The sequence below is a fragment of the Coregonus lavaretus genome (genome assembly GCF_964263955.1).
Source record: "Coregonus lavaretus genome assembly, chromosome: 25".
Lineage (NCBI taxonomy): Eukaryota > Metazoa > Chordata > Actinopteri > Salmoniformes > Salmonidae > Coregonus > Coregonus lavaretus.
In genome coordinates this window covers 29,857,528-29,878,668 of record NC_140012.1, presented here as the reverse complement: position 1 = coordinate 29,878,668, position 21,141 = coordinate 29,857,528, and the positions used below count along the sequence as shown (strand labels likewise).

The 21,141-nt window shown below is 44.1% G+C and overlaps 1 protein-coding gene across 1 annotated transcript; it reads right to left on the bottom strand.

The window, feature by feature from the left end:
• Window positions 1-164: 164 nt before the first annotated feature.
• LOC311100602 (proteasome subunit beta type-1-like) lies at window positions 165-3,269 on the bottom strand. Its single transcript, XM_084141523.1, has 6 exons — window positions 2,992-3,269; window positions 2,483-2,590; window positions 1,930-2,011; window positions 1,652-1,781; window positions 1,409-1,515; window positions 165-478 (listed from the first exon to the last, which is right to left on the bottom strand). Exons 1-6 carry the CDS (start codon window positions 3,090-3,092, stop codon window positions 293-295), a joined length of 714 nt encoding a protein of 237 aa, XP_083997649.1. The 5' UTR covers window positions 3,093-3,269; the 3' UTR covers window positions 165-292.
• Window positions 3,270-21,141: the final 17,872 nt, after the last annotated feature.

Sequence of the window (21,141 nt, the reverse complement as noted above, 5' to 3'; positions counted from 1 at the left end):
GGTGTAACTCAATATTAGGAAGGTGTTCCTAATGTTTCGTACACAGTGTTTGTTGGTTTTTCTTGATACATTTTTATACGGCTCATACTCCATTGAAATCAAATACATTTTCAAACATTTAATAAACATTTCATGTTTAATAAAAATGGACACTGACAACATGAGAAAATTAACTACAGGGAACAGTTTTATTCTTCATCAAGAACGTAAAAAGAAAAGTAGGAGATAGGTCCAAAATATGAAAAATCCAGACGTAAGTGGTAGCTTGACACAGCGGCAGGAAATAGGTTGTTCAGTCCTTCCTGAGAGGGACTGTCTCTTCTTTGATGCCATCCTTGGTGACGATGCAGATCCTGAGGGCGTCCCCGGTGTACACATCTCTCTCAGCAGCGGAGATGAAGACATCTTTGACCAGCTGCACGGCCTTCTCCTGGCTCAGGGGCAGGTGCTGCACACCCTCCATGTTCTTGAATCCAATCTGATTGTAAATTAAGAATAAAGACAAAGACCATAAGGGGCTGTATAGAAACCAAGAACTGGTTTGTCCTGAACCAACTGGTTGCATTACGGCCTGGTATGGCAACTGCTCGGCCTCCGACCGCAAGGCACTACAGAGGGTAGTGCGTACTGCCCAGTACATCACTGGGGCCAAGCTTCCTGCCATCCAGGACCTCTATACCAGGCGGTGTCAGAGGAAGGCCCTAAAAATTGTCAAATACTCCAGCCACCCTAGTCATAGACTGTTCTCTCTGCTACAGCACGGCAAACGGTACCGGAACGCCAAGTCTAGGTCCAAAAGGCTTTTTAACAGCTTCTACCCCCAAGCCATAAGACTCCTGAACAGCTAATCGTGGCTACCTGGACTATTTGCATTGTCCCCCCCACCCCCTCTTTTACACTGCTGCTACTCTCTGTTTATCTATGCATAGTCACTTTAACTCTACCCACATGTACATATTACCTCAATTACCTCGACTGACTTGTGCCCCCCGCACATTGACGCTGTACCGGTACCCCCTGTATATAGCCTCCCTACTGTTATTTTATTTTACTGCTGCTCTTTAATTATTTGTTATTTTTAACGTATCAATTTTTTACTTAACACTTATTTTTCTTAAAACTGCATTGTTGGTTAAGGGCTTGTAAGTAAGCATTTCACTGTAAGGTCTACACCTGATGTATTCGGCGCATGTGGCAAATAACATTTGATTTGATACAGTATCTAGAAGGCCACTAGAATGTCTAGAGTTTCCTTGCCACTGCCAAATAATATCAAATTTTTTACATACAAACATTCAAGTCATGTTGTGCTGTCGGATTGCAGTACAATCCATTGGACAGAGGTACTTTGGGAGGAACGAAGCCCTCAAAAGATAGTGATACTGAACTTATGCCACTGTTTCTTTACCTGGTTGTCAAGCAGAGGTTGCAGCATAGCACTCGCTGAGCCTCCAGCTTTGTATGTGTCTCTCTGATAGGATCCCACTGGGTCAAAACTGTAAACAGCTCCTTTACCTGAAAAGCAAAAACAATCCAATTCAGTTTGGAGAGTAATAGATATTGGACTAGAAGTGGATTTTTAAAAAAACATGCAGTGAATAACTTACACATTATGATAATAGTAATAACAGAAATAGAGCAGGAGACATACCGTCCTCATCCAAGCCACCGATTATGTTGTAAACGTAGTAGGGGAAGAATCTTCTACCGTACAGGATTGTTGACAGCATGGCTGCGATTGCTCCACTTGTCATGCTCTTGTTGTTGGAGTGCTTGTACATCTAAAAATATTTTTCTCCCATTTTCATGTTTGAAAGTTATACTTATTGTGTACAGCAGTAGTCTATAACTTTCAGCTTAGCGAACAATTTTTAAAGTAACATTTATGAAAGAAAGTGAAACTGAGTCTCAAGACCAAGATTATCTCACCTTTAATCTTGCATCAATGATTTTGGTAAGAGTCAAGCAATCCCCATGGAATCCACTGCAGCCTATGACAGTTGTATCTGTCCTGTGATAAATGAAACAAACTGTATTAGTAACAGCATTTAGTGGTTGAATATTGATGAACATCCAATGTATTATTGATTATTATTATTTATTATGATGTTCACAAGCAGTATTCATTTCCATTCACCACCATTTCAAATGATTTCGTTTTACCAAGACTGCATTTAGATGTGTCATCTGTGTCATTACATAACAATGGTTGACAAGTAACTTAGGCTGTGTTTAGACAGGCAGCCCAATTCTGATATTTTCCTCTAATTGGTATTTGACCAATCACATCAGATATTTTCACATCAAGCTCTTTTTCAGAGCAGATCTGATAGGTCAAAGGACCAATTTGTGAAAAAATGATCAGCATTCGGCTGCCTAACTGAAGGTAGCAATAGTGAGCCAGTTAGTGGAGTTAAACCACACAATCTGACAATCTGCCTTCGCACATCCTTGGAAATACAGTATTGTGCGCTTGACTTACAACTTGTAGCATTTTGGAGAGTCACGGCTATGGATTGAATAGCCTTCACTCAGACGGGTGTCTGAGGCCACAATGGCAAAGTCTTCACCGGCAACAGCAAGCACAGTCCTGAAAGCACAAGATAAACTATGTTAAGACTTGATGGCGCCCTGACAAACATGTTCGTTTTGGCAAAACATGAATCAGCTCCGAGACTGAAGTAGCTAGCTAGTTAGCTAACGTTAGCTAGAAAGAAACTAGGCTAACTACTGTTAGCGTCAGAGAATAGCCAACGTTAGCTAATTACCTAACTGAAATCGAAACCAAACATGTACCTAGAAACGTCTGTTGTTCACGTAGCTAGTTAGGAAAAAATATATGTTGATCAGCTAAGTGTTATTTGCTTCATGGACACATTTAGTCAGACATTAACTTATATCCAGTCACTGTCCATTCTGCAGAACAACAAAATGATGCACAGCATAGCAGCATTATCTAGGTAGCTAAGCTAGTTGGATATTGATGCTTACCCTCCGTTGAAGGAATATGGAGAGAATCGGTGCTCTACTGGTCCAGTATAGTGATATTCCTTCATTTTCCCATTATCTCCATAAACTTGTGTCGCAAACATTATGCCGGTTTACGAGGAAACTCAGTCTTCAGCTTCCTAAAGACAAGTGGGAAATATCGCTGTATCACTGCAATATGGCGGACGGATATTTCTTCTTCTTCTTCAACAACCTGCAAAACAAAAAATTGTATTTCCTACCAACCACTGGCTGGAGTCATGGGTAACTGCAACTCAACTGGCTGCCGGAACATGGGTGTGTCAACTCAACATTCTTCTTCTTCGGTATATTGTCGTTCGCACAAGTTAGTGTGCATCCCGCCACCTACTGTGCGGCATGGAAACAGGATTCCCCAAAAAACTGAACAAACTATCAAAAACGACTAAACTACCCCCCCAAAAAATATCTAAACAAACTAAATCAAACAAATGTTCGGTTAAAAATAAAACAGAGCTGATCCCTACACAGGCTCAAGGGGTGCCTGGGACATCAGGCCATTTTCTGGCGCCAGTACCCCTTGCAAGTCTTTGGATGTAAAATCCTTAAGACCCAAAAACGTTTCTGCCACAGACACAATAATGTCCAGTTTCTTTGACCTTTTAACACACAGGTTATCTTTTGACTGGCAGCAAACATTTACTACAGGCTGTGGTCCAACCATTACCATATTTTCACTAGCGTCACTTGTTTTCACAACTCTTTTAAATCGCCTCCGCATAGGAGATTCGATTGAACGCTCTAACTTTTGCCACCTCAATCTCCTTCACCCTTACAGGGCATTCCAGGAACTCATGATTATGATCCCCACAACAATTGCAACACCGTTGTCCTTCTATACACTGTTCTTCAGTATACTCCGTCTGTCTGCACACACTTGAAACATGGACAAATCCTTTACAATTTTTACACTGCAGTGGTTTGGGGACGAAAGCTCTTACAGCGCATCTTACATAACCAAGCTTCACATGTGTAGGTAGGGGCTCTTTATCAAAAAACAACAGGACCGACAGACTTTCTTATTTTTCTCCATTCACCAAGCAGGTCAGACGCCAGGCACCAACCACACCAGGAATTCTCTCTTCAGGTATTCAACCTGAATATCCGTCATCACCCCTGAGATGCCTCCTTGATGGGTGCTCTGCTCCAAAGTTCAAAGCGCGATACTTCTGTTGTCCAGATTATTTTGAGGAATCTGCCTCTGTTCTTCAGAAATACAATTAATCAAAATAAGACCACTCCTGGTCACTCTGATAGACTCCACTTTCCCAAGCACATTCATCACCATTTGACACCTCAAACTATATGTGCATCCTGCCACCTACTGTACAGGTGGATAATAAAGATCAGAAAAGGAAAAAATGTGGGGTAAAAAATAACAATAATTCAAAATCCATTCAAACTATCAATAACAAAATGTTAATTAAACTAAATCAGCCTGCTTTTCTGTTTCAAATCAGGTCCCTACACAGGCTCAGAAGGATCCTGTGATGGCGGGACATTTCCTGGCGACAGTAGTCCTTGCAGTGCTTCTGCCGTTAAGTCTTGGAGGCCCAAAAACGTATCGGCTGCAGATATGATGTCCAGCTTCTTAGACTTCTTGTACACTTGTGCAGTACAATTAATAACTGTGGCTATCAACGCTACAAAATCCACCTTCTTCACAATAAGTATATCCTGATCACTTGATTGACGTATTACAGTTGCAACTGGTTGTGGTGCATCCACCACCACATCTTCTTCAGAACTATGGCATCTTGCCCCTTCAACTCTCTTCACTGCCTCTACATAGGAGATCCTTCACACCTCAACCTCTTTCACCCTAACAGGGCACTCAGGGAATTCGGAAATATGATCCCCACCACAGTTGCAACATTTTACATTCAGACTCTTCAATCACATTCCTTCCATCTGCAAACACTTGACACATGGCCAAACTTTTTACACTTCTTGCATTGTATCGGGTTTTGCACGAACGCTCTTACAGCGTATCTTATATATCCCAACTTTACATATGGTGGTAAATACAGATAAATACTCCTTTATCCCATTCTCCATACGGGTCAAGCGACATGCATTAACTACTCCTGGAATTTTTTGCCTAAGATATTGATTATCAATGTCCAACGGGACACCAGAGATAACACCTTTTACCGGTGCCCTGCTCCGAAAATCAAAGCTTTCCACTTTGTGTGTCGATAATTTCGCGAGCGACAATGCATGCTCCTTTTGCTCTTTAGATACACACGATATCAACACCATACCACTCCTGGTTACTATGATATCAACACCATACCACTCCTGGTTACTATGATATCAACACCATACCACTCCTGGTTACTATGATATCAACATCACACCACTCCTGGTTACTATGATATCAACACCACACCACTCCTAGTTACTATGATATCAACACCACACCACTCCTGGTTACTATGATATCAACACCACACCACTCCTGGTTACTATGATATCAACACCACACCACTCCTGGTTACTATGATATCAACACCACACCACTCCTGGTTACTATGATATCAACACCATACCACTCCTGGTTACTATGATATCAACACCATACCACTCCTGGTTACTATGATATCAACACCATACCACTCCTGGTTACTATGATATCAACACCATACCACTCCTGGTTACTATGATATCAACACCATACCACTCCTGGTTACTATGATATCAACACCATACCACTCCTGGTTACTATGATATCAACACCATACCACTCCTGGTTACTATGATATCAACACCATACCACTCCTGGTTACTATGATATCAACATCACACCACTCCTGGTTACTATGATATCAACACCACACCACTCCTGGTTACTATGATATCAACACCACACCACTCCTGGTTACTATGATATCAACATCACACCACTCCTGGTTACTATGATATCAACACCATACCACTCCTGGTTACTATGATATCAACACCACACCACTCCTGGTTACTATGATATCAACACCACACCACTCCTGGTTACTATGATATCAACACCACACCACTCCTGGTTACTATGATATCAACACCACACCACTCCTGGTTACTATGATATCAACACCATACCACTCCTGGTTACTATGATATCAACACCACACCACTCCTGGTTACTATGATATCAACACCACACCACTCCTGGTTACTATGATATCAACACCACACCACTCCTGGTTACTATGATATCAACACCACACCACTCCTGGTTACTATGATATCAACACCATACCACTCCTGGTTACTATGATATCAACACCATACCACTCCTGGTTACTATGATATCAACACCATACCACTCCTGGTTACTATGATATCAACACCATACCACTCCTGGTTACTATGATATCAACACCATACCACTCCTGGTTACTATGATATCAACACCATACCACTCCTGGTTACTATGATATCAACACCATACCACTCCTGGTTACTATGATATCAACACCATACCACTCCTGGTTACTATGATATCAACACCATACCACTCCTGGTTACTATGATATCAACATCACACCACTCCTGGTTACTATGATATCAACACCACACCACTCCTGGTTACTATGATATCAACACCATACCACTCCTGGTTACTATGATATCAACACCACACCACTCCTGGTTACTTTGACTGCATCCACTTTTCCCAATGCCTTCTTCACCATCCTTGTGACTTCAAAAGAGTTTCCCAAATAAACATCCTTATCCAAAAAACATACTCCAACAAGCAACGATCAACAGACTTATTTTCCACAACAATTTTAGCGCTTTTTGTCCCATTCTTCGATTTCACTGTTGTCCACTCATCTTTCTCGCTAACTGTTCTCGATGTAATTTGAACTTCAAACGAGACTTCTGATTCCGCCATCTCCCCGGGTCACCTCTCTCTCCCCGATAGATGGTTCCGGAAGAGCCTATCAACACATTATTATTATTACTATTATTATTATTATTATTATTATTATTATTATTATTATTATTATTATTATTATTATTATTATTATTATTCGTCTTCTTCTTCTTCAGTAGGGTTTATTGGCGGGTGGCATCCAACATTATGGTGCATTACCGCCACCTACCGTACTGGAATGTGGACCAGAGACAGGGAGAAACTAAATCCTACCTGCCAACACCGTTTCTCTTAAAAAAGATAACAAAATATTTGACACTATATCTAATGACGTTCTGCTCAATATACTCTTTAAACTAATTTCCTGTATCCCCTTCTCCCTCATACTAAATCTCATCCTCTCTCTTTCCCTCTGATACTGCCCACACTGTAGCAATACATGCTCCACAGTCTATTTCCTGACAATAATCACACTTTCCTGATGGATGCTTTCCTATCACGTTTAATGTCTTATTCAACTGGCTGTGTCCCACCCTTAATCTTGTAAAAATAGCCTCCTCTCTTCTGTCCCTTCCTGCCGTCCTCCCCTCCCCGACTTTCCTCTGTACCTGAAATAAATGCCTTCCCTTATTATTCCTATTCCACTGCTCCTGCCATCTCTGCACCATCACTGTATATATCAGTCTTTTTGCCTCTGCCTTGCTCATTGACACTTCAACATCAACATCCCCACTACTAAGTGCTTGTTTAGCTGGTTCATCTACTGCCTCGTTCCCCTCCACCCCCACATGGGCTGGAACCCAAGTAAATCTTATCTGAATACCCATCTGTTTAATCCTGCCATGGGTTTGTAGCACCTCATAAAGCAGGTCTTGTCTGCTACGTGAGCTAAAGGACTGGAGACTCATTAACACTGCACATGAGTCAGAGCAAATAACTATTCTGTCTGGCTTAACTTCCTCCACCCACTGCAAGGCCAACAGTATGGCCATCAGCTCCGCCGTATATACAGCCAGATGATCTGTAATACGTTTTCTGACTTCCACCCCACACTCCTGCACTACAAATGCTGACCCAGTACGTCCTGTCCTTGGATCTTTTGAACCATCTGTGTAAATGGCCACAAAATCCTGATACACAGTTTCCAGACGTCTCTTAAAGAAATCAGCTGGATCAACCCCCTCCCTATCTTTCTGTAGTCTCTCCAACACTTCTAGATCAACTACTGGAGGCAGGAGTAGCCATGGTGGATTTACAGGAATAACTACCGTTGGACTAAACTCCCTTCCATACAGTCCCATCTCCTTCGTCTGGGTATTACCCACCCACCCAAAGCTCGTGTTCTGTCTTTGCTCATGTTCCCAGCATGCCTGTAAAGGATGAGACACCCCATGTCCTTGTAGGTTGACCCAATAATTCATTGCCAGCTGCTGTCTCCTAATCTGCAATGGCATATCCCCCATCTCCACCTGTATTGCAGCCACTGGGGACGTCCGAAACGCCCCACTACATATTCTGAGTCCTTGCCCCTGTATGACATCTAGCCTTTCCAATGAGGTCCGGGCTGCCGAACCATACGCTATACTGCCATAGTCTATTACAGATCGGATCAATGCAACATACATGGTCTTCAATGAGGAACGCCCAGCCCCCCACTCCTTCCCAGTCAGACAGCACATCACATTTAGCACCTTCTTACACTTTCCCACCACTCTTTTATTTTATTTATTTTTATTTCACCTTTATTTAACCAGGTAAGCCAGTTGAGAACAAGTTCTCATTTACAACTACGACCTGGCCAAGATAAAGCAAAGCAGTGCGATAAAAACAACAACACAGAGTTACATATGAAATAAACAAAACGTACAGTCAATAACACAATAGAAAATCTATATACAGTGTGTGCAAATGTAGTAAGTTATGGAGGTAAGGCAATAAATAGGCCATAGTGCAAAATAATTACAATTATAATTTAGTATTAACACTGGAGTGATATATGTGCAGAAGATTATGTGCAAATAGAGATACTGGGGTGCAAATGAGCAAAATAAATAACAATGTAAATAACAATATGGGGATGAGGTAGTTGGGTGGGCTAATTACTCTATCAATGTGTTCTGCCCAGGTCAGTGTAGTATCAAAGTATACCCCAAGGAACCTGAAGGCCCCCACCCCTCCAAGTTTCTCCCATATAACCTCAAGCATACCTTATCTCCCACCTTCCTCCTGGTAAAGAACACTGAGTTTTCTCTACAGAGAACCTGAATCCCCACATTAATGCCCACCGCTCTACCTCTTAAATTGCTTCCTGTACCTTCCTGACTATGTATGGTACATTTCTTCCCCTCTTCCATAAGGCCCCATCATCTGCAAATAACGACCTCCCTATATCCAGCTGTACCTGAGAGTAAACATCATTAATCATGATTGAGAACAACAGAGGACTAATCACACTCCCCTGCGGTGTACCATTATCCACCAAGTAGCTGCCTGATAAAGACTTCCCCACCCTCACCTGGATAGACCTTCCAAACAGGAAGTCCTTTATCCAGTTGTACATTCTTCCTCCTACCCCCATAATATCAAGCTTGATTAACAACCCCTCCTTCCACATCATATCATACGCCTTCTCCACATCAAAAAAGACAGCTACAACAGTTTCCTTGTTCACCTGAACCTTCCTGACCTCTGCTTCTAAGCAGAGCACTGGATCCATAGTTCCCCTACCCTTCCTGAACCCACTCTGATATGGCGTTACTAGCCCTCTGCTCTCCAGTAAGTAAGTTAGCCTCTCCGTAATCATACGTTCCATAATCTTACATACATGTGATGTTAAAGCTATTGGCCGATAGCTTGTTGGCTTCGTTGGATCCTTCCCGGCCTTCCGGATTGGTACCACTACTGCCTCCTTCCAACTGCTTGGTAGTTTCCCCTCCTCCCACACTCTGTTGTACAACACCAATACCTTATCCAATGCCTCATCACTAAGATGGGCCAACATAACATAGCACACCTCATCTTTCCTAGGTGAAGTTAACCCAGCCTTACCTATTGCTCTTTTCACCTCTGCCATGGTAAATGGTGCACTCAACGCATCACTTACATCCTCCCTCCTTTCCAGCACTCCAGGATGCTCCTCTCTCGTGTTCACTCTCCCCCTCTGCCCCTCCTCTGACAGATTTGCGGAGCTATGCACTTGGACAAATGCTTTGGCCATCATCTCTGCTTTCTCCTCATCTGCTACTGCCACATCCTCCCCACTCGTCAACACTGGATAATCCCACTCCCTTCTGATCCCACTCATCCTCTTAATCATCCCCCACACTTCTCCCACAGGTGTCGCCCTTCCAATAGTGTCACAGAACCGATGCCAACATGATCTCTTTGCCTGACGGATAGTTCTCCTCACCATGGCCAGGGCCTGCTTATACTGAATCAGATGGAAGTTATGCGTCCTTTTCAGTACTCTAAATGCCCTGTTCCTACTCCTCACCATTTCCTCACATTCCTCCGTCCACCATGGGACTGCTTTCCTCCTCCTCCTCCTCCTCCCTGAACTCTTAGGTATAGCCTCAGTAGCTGCCCCCACTAACGCTGTTCTCACCCAGTTATTCATACTATCCACATCTCCTCTCATATCCACCCGAGCCATCACCTGCTCACTCAGCTCCTGAAACTGATCCCACTTTGCCCTTCCAAACACCCACCTGCCTACTCCATCCACTAACACCTCCTCCTCCCTCCGGCCTACTGTACATACAATGGGGTAATGATCACTCCCTACTGTCGACTCCTCCAATACCTCCCACTCACATATTCCTGCCATCGCACTAGATACCAGAGTGAGGTCCAAGGCAGACTCTTTCCCTGTGGCTACATCAATCCTGGTCCCTCGGCCATCATTCAGGCACACCAGATCTTTATTTTCTATCAAATTTTCCATCACTTGGCCATTTCCATCCATCCGTTTCCCCCCCCCCCAAAGCGTGTTGTGGGCATTAAACTCCCCACACCACATTACCTTACTTCTTTCCTGGCCCTCCACTCTCTCCAGCACTTCCATTTCCAATATCTGACACGGATTATAGTAGTTCACTACCACTAGCACCCCTCCTCTCATCCACACCTACACCACCTCATACTCCTGTCCAATACCTTTGCCTATCCCCTTATAGGGAATTCCTTGCCTTATGAAGGTGGCACCCCCCCCCGTAGACCTCTCGCTCCCCTTCATTCCCCTACTCCCTTTCTCTCCTGCTTTCTTTTTCTCTTTCTTACTCCCTCCTTTATTTGCACCACTATGTTCCATACTTGCTTCTCCATCACTATCTCCTACCATCTCTGACCCATTCACAGCACGGCCGTGCCGAACCACCGCCACACCATGTAAAGTTTGTTTGTTTTTCAACAATTTATCCCACCTACTCCTCTAACCTTCTTAGTCCGCCCCGGTCGTCACTAGTTACTACCCAAGTTGGGCCTCTCTCTTCCTCTCGGCCTACACACATCGCATTTGAATCAAATTCAATCAAATTGTATTTATAAAGCCCTTTTTACATCAGCAGATGTCACAAAGTCACTTTCCTCTCCATCACTATCTCCTACCATCTCTGACCCATTCACAGCACGGCCGTGCCGAACCTCCGCCACACCGAGTAAAGTTTGTTTGTTTTTTCAACGATTTCAAAAATCCCTCTACTGGCGGCTCAATTCCGGCTTCCACGCCTGCCCTTCTTCTTCTTCTTCTTCTTCTGGTTTTATGGCGGATTACAAACCAAAAAGAAACTAACTTAATCCACCCAAATAAAAATAGTACATTGACAAAACAAAACAAAACTCCCACTTCTTCCTTCTTTCAAATCTCCATATCTCCCTTCTCAGGCTCTAGGGCTTGAGAGGGTGGTACGGCTTGTGCCAATATTCCATGTAACTCCTTTGCCGAGAAATCATTCAGCCCCAGGTCCCGCTCCGCCGCATCCACAATGATTTCTATCTCCCTGGACTTTCTCTCTACCTTGGCAGTGCCATTTATCACCATAGCTATAAAGGCCACAAAGTCCACTTTCTTAACCTTTAAAATGTCAGGATCATGCTGGTGAAAGGCAACCCCTGCAGCCTGCAGTGAAGGCCTATCCACCACCATGGACTCTTCAGGTGCACCATTCAAACCCTCAACCCTTTTAACAGCTGCTGCATATGAAATGCTCTGGACAGCCCTGACTTTGGTCACCTCATTCTCCTTCACCCTTGTGGGGCATTCGAAAGACGTGGCTCCATGGTTCCCACCACAATTACAACATGTCACATTTTCATCACTTTTATAAGACGTGATATGATCTTTTCCACAACTTGGACATCTCGGCTTCTCCCTTCTGCTAACACTTCAAACATGACCAAAAGCTTTACAATGATCACACTGCATTGGTCTTGGGATAAATGCTCTGACTCTGTAGTTAATATCCCCTAACTGCACTTGAGTAGGGAGAGACTCCATATCAAAAAACAAAAGAACAGATAGACTCTTCACTTTTTCTTCATTCACCACACAATTCATCCGACGTGCATCAATCACTCCAGGAATATTTTTCATCTATTCAACATCGACTTCCCACAACATGCCAGATATAACCCCCTTGAGGGGTGCCCTGTTCCTAAAAGACACACACGGCACTTCAAATTTATCAAATCGGGTGAGACACAACACACGTTTCTTCTGATCCGCAGAAGCACAAAAAATCTAAACAAGCCCGCCTCTCGTGATCCTCACTGCCTTCACTCTACCCAGCACTCTCTCCACCAGTTTGGATATCTCAAATGGATTCCACAAGATTGGTAATTTGATCAGCTGCTCCTCATTTACAAACCGTACTCCTACAAGATACGAAGTGACATTCTCATCACTGTACTCTACTTTGCTCCGTTTTCCATTCTTTTGAACAATACTCAAATTCTCCTGGATTCTACCGCCATTAGATTCAGAATCCACTTCATCATCCGCTTCCGCTATCTTTTTTCTATCAACACCTTCATAAGGAGGGAGTTATTTTACGCTGGCCCGGGTTGAACACACTGAGGTATGACAGTTGAACCGGGCAATCATGGCACATTATGTCATCGGGCGAAAGCGTGGAGGGAGGAGCGCACTTCTCAAATCGAACAGTAATCTGCGCAGCTCGGTCATGTTGTCAACAAGGCTCTTTTCCATAAAATCTTTTTTTAAATTTTCTAACTAGTTTTAATTGGAAAGGCAGATAAAGCGTTTTTATCAAAAGCAATCGTTTTGCATGGGAAAACACAGAATCCTACTAATTACTACACATGCTTAATTACATCACTTTTGTTTTGAGCCAACTTCGCTGTTGGACAGACACCTGGAAGGCAGCCCTGTTCCAAATCGAATGCAATCAACACGCATACACGGGCGCCCGGGCGAGATTAATCAAACCCCCTCATATGCAGTCATTGACCAACACAAGTGGGTGTATGGAAAGCGAACAGCTAATTGGGAAGATTTGTTTCCACTAAGACCGTTTTGCATGGCTGCTTGGGCTGCTGTGTCTTTGGCCGTGTTCGAGAGCATCAAAACTGTGATGTATATTGGGTTAATTGTGACTGACTGATCTACAAATAATATTGAGTAGTTATTTATGATGCAAGGTGATTTGTAAATCAGTCAGTCTAGCCTCGCCTTTAAAGTCGGCTGTAACATAGAATGTGCCCTTTCTGTTTCTGGGCTCGTTTGAGTGGTAAGGCGAAAGCAACCGACTGTAGATGAAAGTCGAAGAGTGAAGTCGGGGGAGGTGTATCTACGACAGCAGGAAGTCGGACACTGATGTGGTTTTCCAACAGCAAGGCTCCGTGCAACATGGCATTGTTGCCATTGTTTATAAAAGTTGTTCTTTATAATGTCAAAATAAACATGTCTCCAACCCCCATATCATACACTCACAAACTGAAAATATATGTGTGTACATTGTACAATCAATTGGTGAGAGAGCCTCATATCACATTCATTTGTACATTCCACTGTATCCATGAATTGAGGCAAAGTTGTTCCCTGTTTCAGTCACCTCTTTGGTCACGTTTGCGTGGGTCAAACAAAAACACCCTAATAATTGACAATAGAGCCTCCCACAATGCAGGCGATGCAGGCGAAGTTGGTGAAGAGCAACTGGAGAAATTTGCAGTGGACTTGTAGGCGCAAGTCAGACATGTTTTATCCCTATAATGCAACACACTTTGAAATGCAGTGACCAGCCCTCAAGGGAGGCCGATGGCGGATGCTCCTCTCAGATGCAGAGTAGGCCACGTTTTGCGAAAAAGGAGAGGCCAGAGATAGCCAGACTAGTAAATTGGGCTAAGGAACAGAAGTTGGGTATTGGAGAAAGTCCATCAGTGCGTGTTCTGCAACCAATACAGCGGATGTAGGTGTGGCATGAGAGTGGTTAATGGATAGACGTGGTTATGGACAGCGAGGAAGAAGGAGAAGAGCAGAGGGAAGATGTGTGTTGAGGAAGAATGGCGCCAAGTACAAATCGTACTCTGCTGTGTGGGGATTTATTATTCTCATAAATGGATGGGATGACTAGCTTGGAAGGAATGCATTAATGATTAAGGCATGGAGGGTCTGTACTGTGCTGATGTGGGTTGTTTCACCTGGCATGCTGTGATTGATGTGAGGAGCTGTTTTAGGGAGTAGGGGAAGATAAGAATTTATGTCTCCAAATACTAGACTACACTGCTTCTTTGTGATCTGTGAACCGTCCTTGGACGTAGGAATGGTGTTTAGGGGAGCTGGCTCTTCTTACCATGACAACCCAACGGATTGGCTGAGTAAGTCTAAACCACGCTCAGTCTCTACTCTGATAGGCCCAGCAGGGAGCGGGAACTATCTCTGTCAGAGTATTTTAAGGAAAACTCATAACAATGGATTAGTTCTCTGAATGCCCTGCGTGGTATATCAGTGGACCCGTATATACGAACATCATATTTACCATTGAAGGTTTTGCATTAATTAAAATACTAGTATATCTTAGAAGTCGTGTTGACCTCTTTTGTCCCAAATACCAGATTTGAATTGACGCAACTTGACAATTGGTGACCTCCGACGTGATCTGGTAAAGGGACTTCGCTGGATATCGTCCGGCCCATTTGGCCATCTCTGTCATTGGACGGTGTGTTTCACAAAGAGTCCGGACTACTAAAAAAGGTAAGCAGACACCTATTGTTCTGCACATTGGCTTTATCCAAATTAATTTTGTGAAACACCTGTCTGATGTAAGTGAACTAAATTATGAAACTATTATGAGTAGATAAGCACAATATTGTGACATGCAAATGTATGGTAAATGTCAGTGTTAAACCTTGGTACCATAGAGTATTTGTGCTACCGGCAAGGTCCGTAACTGTGGAATACGGCTAGGTTCAGGAGACAATACTGACATCTATCGGCAAGGTCCGTAATTGCGAGAATACGGCTAGGTTCTGAGATACAGGGAATAATTGACTTAAGTAATTGCTATCGGCAAGGTTCGTAATTACGTCAGTACGACTAGGTTCGAAGAATTACACCGGCAAGGTCCATAACTTCAAGGATATGGCTGGGTTCGGGAAATTTTAGATAATACTGGTGACTGGCAAGGTCCGTAACTTAGGGGTGCGGCTAGGTTCAGCTGAGTATTTGTATTTATTTTTAGATAGGGAGAAAAATAGTAGACGAGGTTGAATTTGATAATGTAAAGGTAAAATAATGAATAATTAGTATGACTAAACTGAAACGTTTGAACTGATATAATTGAACTGTAACGTTTGATGTTTGACATAGCATAATACTGGTTTTAAATAATTAAATTGAAGTGATATGGTTTAGCGCTTGATTTGACATAACAACCATTGGTTAAATAATTGAAACACTTTGGTTTATTCGTTCGATTTACCATTTGATGTGTAGCGTTTGATTTGACATAACAACCATTGGTTAAATAATTGAAACACTTGGGTTTATTCGTTCGATTTACCATTTGATGTGTGGCGTTTAATTTGACGTATCAACCATTGGTTAAATAATTGAAACACTTTGGTTTATTTGTTTTGATTTACCATTTGATGTGTGGCACTGTAAGAATACTGCTTTCAAATAATTAAGGCTGAAATAATCTGGCACCGAGTTTAACTAATTAGGTGGGAATAATAGATAGACGTACTTTAAATAACTAAATAACGGACGAATATTACAAATTAAAACGAAAAACATGACTACCAGTGGAGAAGCGGAAAGAATATTGAAGGCTCTAAAATCCACACTTGAAACAAACAGAGGAAAAGATGGAAAGGAATGGAGCAGGCGAGGAGAGAAACTCTATAAGGAATGGATAGACGATGGTTGTATACTGTCCCCCGATGGAGTGCCTGTAGAAGGCGAACCAGGGAGAATACTGGAGACGTTGAAACGGAAAACCCAGAAAGCAGAAGGTGAATGGAAGAATGAAGGAGAGCCCCGCAGTGGCAAGATTAAAGACGCAATGGAGAAAGCAAAGCTAAAGGAGCGGATTGGCCTAGCAATGCTTGGAAAATTGAAGAAACTGTGGGAGGAGAAAACAGGACAGAAGGAAAGGACCCGTTTATACCCACCCCTACCAACAGCACCACCACCATATGACGACCACCCAAAAACAATGGCTCCGGTTCTGGATATAGCGGGAAAAGTCCACTATCAACAAAGGACAGATGAGGAGGAAGAAGGAATGTGGTTCAGAAAGAGTGATATGACTGACAGAAGGGGAGACGTGGATGTACTTCTAAAAGCTGCAAAAGCGCTAGAAAAAGGAGTGTTTGAACTGAGTAGAATTGAGGGAAAGACGGGGAGCAGATGCGGAACAGAAGGAGGAGGGAGTGTTGACGGTGACGGTGAGAGTGAGAAGGAAGAGAGAATGAGCCTAACTGGAGGAAATGTAAGGGGTGGTCTAGCCCAGGGGGAGTGGCAACGAAACAAGGATGCTGAAGAAGGGGAAAGGAGGGAGAGACTTGAGAGACAGAGAGATGAAGAACGACTGGAAAAGTTGAAAATGATAAAAGAGGAAGCACGACACCAGGAAGCACAATTGCACAAGTTAAAGATGGAGCTCAAAGCGAACAAAAACAGAAGTGAAAGTGAACGCTCACCAGTAAGGGGACACTGTATTGACCTCAGAGACGGGGAAGAGAGTGAGGAGGAAAGAGGGAAACAACAAAAACTCATATGTGGAGCTTTTGATGGAGACATATGGGACAACAATGATGGACCCGCGTACCACACCCGAGCCAGGGCCCAGTCCAGAGAAGGACACAAAGGGGGGCAGTACCCATTGAGGGAGACCCCAGGGGGGGCCTCAGTTTACAAGCTATGGGCCCACAGAGACATACAGACCCTGGTGGACAGTCTCCCCCAACCTGAAGAATCTGGACACAGATGGGTGAAGTCTTTTGAGAGTCTCACCGCAGCGGATGAACTCACCATAGGTGATATGGTTACTGTAATGAACAGGTGTATGGGTGACCAGGAATGCAAAGAGATAATGACCTCTGGGGGACTGAGAGGGCAAGTGGGGTCGGCTACAAGATTTGACCCCTACCGCAGTGACGTATGGGATGTCATAAGGAGGAAGTATCCTACCCAGGCCAGACCCGAACTGATGAGAACTCTGACATTGAATGACAATGAAACCATACCAGCATACATGAAGAGGGCTAAGTGCCTCTGGAGGCAAGCGTGGAATGAAGAACCAGGAAAAGACACCATGAAGCACCTCTTCCTGACAAACTGCCTGGGGGGACTCCCGGATCAGGCTCGAGCTGAATGTGAAAAAGTTGTGGCAATCACCGCAAAATCGATTCCGGAATTTACCGAGATAGCACAGCACCATGTGGAACGATGGAGAGAGGGTAAGCGAAAGGAAGAGGATGAACTCAAACAACTTCAGAAGAAGGTTCTGAAGAAGCAACTGACAGAGGACAAGCCAGGAAAACAAATGGTGGTAACCAGTACCCCAACATCTAATCCTACCACTCCTGCACCCGGAAATGATACTACTGCTGCAGTTACTGCTGTAATACAGGCAATGACGGGAATGTTGGCACCTTCTGGTCCTCCTGGATATGGTGCACCCGCATACCAGCAACCCTATGTACCGACACGACAACAGGGATACACCCCTAGATATGCTGACCAAGGGTGTTTTAACTGTGGGATGAATGGCCACCTGGCAAGACACTGTTATCTCCCAAGACAGGGACAACAAAGAGGGAGGGGTTACATGGGACAGCCCAGAAGACAAGCACCGAGATACCAGCAAGGATGGGGAAGCTGGCAAGGAGGAGGAATGCCAGTCCAGCAGCACCAACCACCACAACAGCAGAACCGAAAACAAGACCCAGCAGTGCCTAACGCTGCCCTCCTGCCCAGCATGTCATGGCTGGGTGACGAACACAATTACCAATGAAGCTGCCCAGAAACCCATAAGGATCCCACCACCAACATTTACACTTTCCCACCAGGTTCAGAGCCGGTAGTGACATGTTTGATTGGAGGAAGACAACATAATATGCTGATTGATACAGGATGTACATGGTCTTCTGTACAAGCAACATATCAACTCACTACCAAAACACAAGCTTTCTCTGGGGTTTCTGGGGCTATTATGAGAAAGCCATACACAGTTCCATTGGAGGTTGTATGGGATGACCTACAGGTTACGCATCAGTTTCTATACAACCCGGAATGCTCGGTGGGGCTCATGGGGAGGGACCTGCTTTCCAAACTGGGATGTAGTATCTATTGTAACCAGGAGGGCCTACACGCATCCATCACGCCCATTGATGATCTCATGCCAGTAATCATGGAAAAACTCTCTGACCCCCCTCGCATGCTATATGTGGAAACACACCTAAACGAGGAAGATGAGGAGGAAGCATATGTTTACTGGCTGAAGCTCATGGATACTGACCCTGATGCTCCCCGAGTATGCAGACAGTTCCAACTATGGAAGGCCTGGATACAGACCTTAAATGCATACTATCCACCTGAGGACCCTCCGCACATGACAATGAACTATACAAGGGACTTGGATGAAGCATATGATGAAGCCTGGGAGGAGGAAATGGACGATAGGCGCCTGATTGTGACCAGCAATCATATGTACATACTCAAAGAAGGGGTGGCTACCAGCTGCATGGTCATGAATGGAGACGTGGTGCTCACAGACAAATGGTTTGCTCTTCCTAGTGATTCTGTGCCACATGTTACCCTTCTCGTGGGATTTGGATAAGAGGCAAGATCTCTGGGACCTGCAGTAAAGGCAGCAAGTTGCCTACGGTGGAACAAAACCTCTTGTTATAACGTGGAAAGCGCATTCCTTGAGGAAAATCAAGTATGGAGAATTAAACTCAATGTGGATGATGTGTCAAAACCAGAGGTTGTGAGAAGATCACGTTACCATGGCAGGGAGATGACTGATCATCCGGATACTCCTAACATTTTCAATCAACTACCAGAGGAACTGTGGACAACAAGTGCTGAAGATGTGGGGCTGGTTGATGTAGAACCAGTGGTTGTCTCCATTCGAAAGGAAAGTGAACTCACTGTCCCAGTTCACAAATCTCAATACCCTCTCAGTGAAGAGAAGACGAGGGGAATTGAGCCTACGATATCAGGACTCCAAAAAGGACAGGTTATATATCCAACCTGTTCTGCGTGGAATACACCCATCCTTCCAGTGAAGAAAGGTGGCACTGGGAAATGGAGGATGGTGCAGGACTTCAGACCAATCAACGAAGTAACTGTACCAGATGTTCGACCTGTACCAGACCCATATCTGGCCTTACAGAACATTTCACCCACCCAAGATTGGTTTACAGTTGTGGATCTCGCCAATGCATTTTTCTGCATCCCATTACATCCAGAGTCCCAGCCCCTTTTTGCATTTACCTACAGAGGGCAGCAATTTACGGATTCCCGTCTTCCACAAGGCTAAAATGATTCCCCGGGAATCTTCAACGCTATCCTGAAGAGCCACTTGGAAGAACTAACATTACCTGAGGGGGTGACGCTACTCCAATACGTTGATGATCTTCTGTTGGCAGCACCCACTGTTGAGTCTTGTTTGCAGGCCACCAAGTCCCTTCTCCGGTTGGTAGCCAAAAAGGGATACAAGGTAAAGAAAGGGAAAGTGCAGTGCTGTCGGAGAAGTGTCCAGTTCCTAGGAAGAGTGCTGTCAGGGAAGGGACAAGCTGTGTCTGTGGCCCAGAGGACCTCCATCTTGGAACATCCCAAACCCACTACTGTACAACACCTTTTGTCATTTCTTGGCCTTACTGGATACAGCAGAACACACGTGCCAGAATACTGTCTTAAAGTGGAACCACTGCGGGCAATCTTGAGAGAAGCAGGAAACAGAAACCTCACAGCAGTCCTTAAGTGGACTCCAGAGGCAGAGGCAGCTTTAATCCAACTCAAACAGACGCTGGCACAGGCTGAAGCACTGTCCTTACCCGATTACACCACACCATTCTGTTTGGATGTTTCTGAGCAGGATGGTTATGTACATTCCATCCTGTATCAGAAACAAAAAGGGGGAGAGAAGAGTGTTACACTACTACAGCGCGAAACTGGACAACATTGAAACAGGACAAACTGACTGTGCCAGACACATGGCTGCCATTGCAAAAGCTATAGGTAAAACAGCCCACATTGTGATGAGACATCCACTTGAAATCAATACAGATCATGGGGTGACCGCTTTTATAGGCTCCAAACTTTTCACACTGTCCAGTAAAAGAAAATCCAGCATAACAAAGGCCATCACTGCAAAGCACAATACATATGTGACAACAGCAACCAATATGACCGATGGTATGGGTCTTGGAGAACCACATGTCTGTGAGGATAGAGCAGCCAAACAGATCAAAGTCCGAATGGACCTGCAAAACTCACCCTTGGAGGGGAACAAAATCACCCTGTTCACTGATGGATGCTGCTACAGGTCAAAGGACCCAAAGGAAGGAAACACTGCTGCCTATGCAGTGGTGAAACAAGACACAGAAGGAGGACATGAAGTAATGGAAGCAGAGAAACTTGGTCCCAATGAAGCTTCAGCACAGCTAGCTGAACTTAGGGCGTTGAGGAGAGCTCTACAACTAAGTGAAGGAAAGAATGTGGACATCTACACAGACTCTGCCTATGCACATGGGATTGCACACATTGA